This window comes from Limulus polyphemus, unplaced genomic scaffold, assembly GCF_000517525.1.
Source record: "Limulus polyphemus unplaced genomic scaffold, Limulus_polyphemus-2.1.2 Scaffold1148, whole genome shotgun sequence".
Classification (NCBI taxonomy): Eukaryota; Metazoa; Arthropoda; class Merostomata; order Xiphosura; family Limulidae; genus Limulus; species Limulus polyphemus.
In genome coordinates, this window is record NW_013666758.1 from 118,793 (window position 1) to 123,281 (window position 4,489).

A 4,489-nucleotide genomic window follows, 5' to 3' on the forward strand; every position below is an offset into this window, starting at 1 on the left:
TATATAAAACCTAAAAAAAAAAAAAATTTCCGCATCCTCCATGTGGGAAATTTCATAAGGCTGAGCAACCTACGACATGCAGGAAATGAATACAAAGGTCGTAACTAGAAGAGATAATTGTTTGCTATACTTCTTTATTTACTATTCTGTGTTTTAAGAAAAATAAGTTTAAGAACTTATTTGTAAATACTATTAATGTATATACATGTATAATGTGTAATAATTGAAATGAGACTGTATTTTGCAAAATACTAGTCCACTAAAACACAGCCAAATCAGGTCATTTTGTAATGATGAAAGGTCAGTTTTATATTAATGGATACAGTATCACGAATGCACATGTGCCATACTATTGTAACTTCTGTATTATTAGCCAATCATAGCTGGAAGGTCAAATTAGTAAGAATATTAAATGTATAATGTTATGAAGTTTATGCTATTTAGACTAAACATTTGTGTTTTTGTGTTATAATCTGTAGTCATTCTAGAATGAAAAAAGTGTAATTTAAATTTATTTCCCAATTTTTTATGGTGGTTACGAGGCCAGTCAAACTGACAGACCCCATAGAGTTAGGGTAGAGAAAATAACAGAAAAAATATAGTTTTACCAAAAACAAATGTTTGAAATGTATTTAGGAGGTTTTAGAGATTACACAAATAATGTGAGTTTTTTGGGATGAACAATAGTTTTTTAGTTATAACATGAAAATCACTTCACACTTGAACTGGTAATGAAACTGACTCAATATTTTCACAAACAAATCTGTAATACAAATACTTAATTAAAAAATCTGATTTTTTGTGTACAAAAGACTTGTGATCCTTACCAGAATTCTACCAAATTTCGTGAAAATACATTTACTGCATTAAAACTTATAGTATAAATACTTAACTTGTGTATATTATATTGAGCCCATTGTGAAAAGGTTAAATCAATTGTCAGCTTATTGCTGTTTTTAATAACCAATATTTATTTTTAATGTTATATTTTTTTAGTTATGTGAAGTTTCAAAAAGTAATTCTTGTTACATCATTTATTTTCATAAAAAATAATGTTCTTACATGCTTAACACTTACAAATTATATTTACAAAAAAGAAGAGAAGATAAATACTTTGTGATGAAAAATGGTTTCATTATGAATTTTTTTTGACAGGTGTTCATAAAAAAAATAATGTTCTTACATGCTTAACACTTACAAATTATATTTACAAAAAAGATGAGAAGATAAATACTTGTGATGAAAAATGGTTTCATTATGAATTTTTTTTGACAGGTGTTTTGAGACGAATCCTGATCAACGAGCTTCTGCAGCCGATCTGTTAGATGATCCATTCTTGACAGAGTAAATGTTGGGTTTGATACAAAGACTATAATTTTAATATCTGCTAACATACAGGGGTATATAAATCAATTGACATTGAAAATAAGTATTTCCTGCATTGAGAGTGACTTTAATATTGAGAAACCCAACATGTGATCAATGGTCCTCCGTGCATTAATTCAAAACAGTTTTAACATAACATTAAATATTTAAATAGGCACTAGAAACAAAAATCAAAATGAAAATAGTGATAGTTGATATGAGCTTTGGTTGTTGTTGAGTTTTGGGCATTTGATGTATATGAACTTTCTTTTGTAAGCACTTTCTAACGAGAAGAACCTCACACCAAAATTCTGAAGTTATTTACAGAGGTGTCACAATTTCCTTGTGTAGTTGTACAAATTTAATAGTTTTTTTTTTTACCAGTTTCTGTGTGATATTCCTATATGTTCATAGGCATATATTTCTAATTGTCATTTTGTCTTGCCAGTATAGGTGGTCTTACAGTCAATATATTGATAAAAACCCATGGATGTAGGGGAATAGGGGTATATTTTTGTGATGGAACAACTTATGAATCTTGAAAGTTGACTTGTAAGCAGTATGTAAATTGGAGTAAAAGTTCTTAATTAGTTTTAACTTGAATGTGTATAATATTGCTCTGTCCTGCTAAAAAAGGAAGGATTAGAATTAATGGAAATTTTGAAACACTGTAGTTTTTTTGCAGAAAATTTATTTGTTATACTTTCCAGAAAGTATTTAGGGAAACCATCTTATTCAGTGTGTCTTATAAGAGAAATGCTATTTCCGAGTAAAGGATAAGATGCTTTTAGCAGATTTTGTTTGAGAAACCTATTTAATTCCTTCACATTGGATGTGGTAAACTGGTCATTTAAGCAGTTGATCAAAACACTCAGAGAGGGTGACTTGCCTTTATTTTTAATCTCAGAGGTGAACTTAATGCTATGCTATTGGTAATTAATGTAATATAAATTTTGTTTACATGTTGAAAATTATGAAACAGTAGAAACATGACATATCTTCTGTACAGGGTGGGTTTGAAATCCGAAGGGCACCTGTCTAATCACAACTGCTCATGGTGACAAAGAAATAAATGGTTGAGAGTTTTTTTTTTAAGGCACTACTTGAACAAACTAAGTACAATAACTTTATCTTTAATGATCAGCTTTATGATTAGACAGATAGCATAGTGATTGGATTTGCTTTTAGGCCAACCCTTGCCAATTTATTTCTTTGTCTCCATGTACAGCTGTGGTTAAACAGATGCCCTTCAGATTTCAAGTTAACCCATAAAAAAGGTATGATGCTGATGGCATGTTTCTATTTTTTTGTACTACTGAACGTTAGGGTAGTCTTTATTTGCAGGGAAAAGTTCGGGTTAAAAATTCTAAAGCTCTGTACCTCTAATTTTGTTACAATGTACAAAAAAATATTACATCTCAGACTTCATCCATTTTTGAACCATATTTAGAGGTTTCTCAATGAGATTGGAGTTCCAGATTTTAGTGGTTTAGTACTGTTTGCAGTATGTGATATAAAAGCATATTTGTTATGTATTATAAATGATTTATTTGAAATATTTTATTGCATGTACTATAGTATAGTTACTTAATTATATGTTTTTATATTATTTTGGTGTGGTTACTCATTTGCATTGTCATTGTTTCATTTTTGCTGTTAAAAAAGCATCTTCTATGATCCTTCACAAATTGAAGGAGGAATTTTTTCTGTTCTTTCTTTGTTATAATAGTACCCTTTTCAGCATTGTCATTTACCACATTCAAGTAATGAACTCTTTAGTGCCTTCTTGTAGTCCCTTCTATGCACCTGTGACTCTGGGTCATACTCCAGATGGAATTTCAAGTCACCAGAAGAAGTCTGTTATGTCCTTTGTAATAAAATTTTCATTTGACGTATTCTTAGACTTCCTGATATTCAGCTGGATGGTTTTTGAAGGTTCATAAATGCCTTCCTTCTCATTTAGTATCTTTACCATTGCCAGTTTTGTCTTTGCAGATACAGCTGGATCAAAGAATGCCAAACCAAGAGTTCTTGTTGAAATACCATAAATATCCAGCAAATTTTTGAAATGCAGATTTTGAAAGAGCAGAATTCACCTTCATATACTTAACAAGGCATTTTATGGGGTTAAGATCATAGCATTAAGTAAATATAACATCGGGAGCAATGAACCATGGCCTACAGTAGACTCAACAAAGACATAAATGTCACAGACTCCTCTTTCCTCGGAACCAGTGAGCTTAACCTGTCCCATAAATATCCAGATCTTCATTGTGTATAATGCCTTGGCCATCTGTTCTGCGTGATGCAGTGCTCCTGGTGCTATAGATCATGCTTCATGAGGAAGGATGCCACCATTAAAGTTATGACTACTTCAAGAAGCTGTCAATGATAATCTCAAGGGTGGCTGACTTGAAGTTATATTATAGCAAACTTGATGATACTGTCCTTAACTTCCTCTTTAGCTTCTGCTACTTCATCATGGTCAGCTGCAGCTTCATAATTGGACTGGTCCATGCATTCCCCAGGTTGCTATAATCAATTCAAAATTGCAATATCTGGACCAAAGGAAAGCCCCATACATCCTTTAAAAACACATGCCAGGACAAATTATAAGATATGATCCCAGCATGCCAAATACAGAAGATTCTTGCCTAATCTTTGTTCTATTAGGTTGTCAAGAAATTAATGTTGCTTATTTTTAGATGAAAAAATCTGAACAACTTGTATATCAAAACAAAACATTTATTAAATGAAATAGTCTCCATTCTTATCGATGATACTTTTCCATCTTACAATCTGGTTGTTAATGCCCTGATTAAAGAAATCACTTGGCTTTGAAGCAAAAAACATGTCGATGTCCTCTTAATATCTTCCACATTTGCATATATTTTCCCATTAAGAAAGTGTTGCAGCGAACAAAAAAGATGGTAATCTGATGGTGCCATATCTGGAGAATATAGTGGGTGGGAGAGAACTTCCCAACCCAACTCCATTATTTTGTGTTGCATCAAACATGCCACATATGGACATGCATTGTTGTGGAGAGCAAGAACGCCTTTTTGATTGATGAGTGAAGGGCATTTCTGATGAAGAGCTTAACTTAAACGTTCCATTTGCTGAC

General features: G+C 31.7%; 1 protein-coding gene across 8 annotated transcripts in view; it reads left to right on the forward strand.

Moving 5' to 3' along the window:
* The window catches only part of LOC106462352 (mitogen-activated protein kinase kinase kinase 5-like), a 151,359-nt gene that overhangs the window by 74,493 nt on the left and 72,377 nt on the right, over positions 1-4,489 (forward strand). For all 8 annotated transcript variants that reach the window (XM_013922265.2, XM_013922266.2, XM_013922269.2 and 5 more), the window contains one exon: positions 1,276-1,344. In XM_013922265.2, the coding sequence (XP_013777719.1) occupies positions 1,276-1,344 (69 nt within the window). The remainder of the gene's footprint in view (positions 1-1,275; positions 1,345-4,489) is intronic.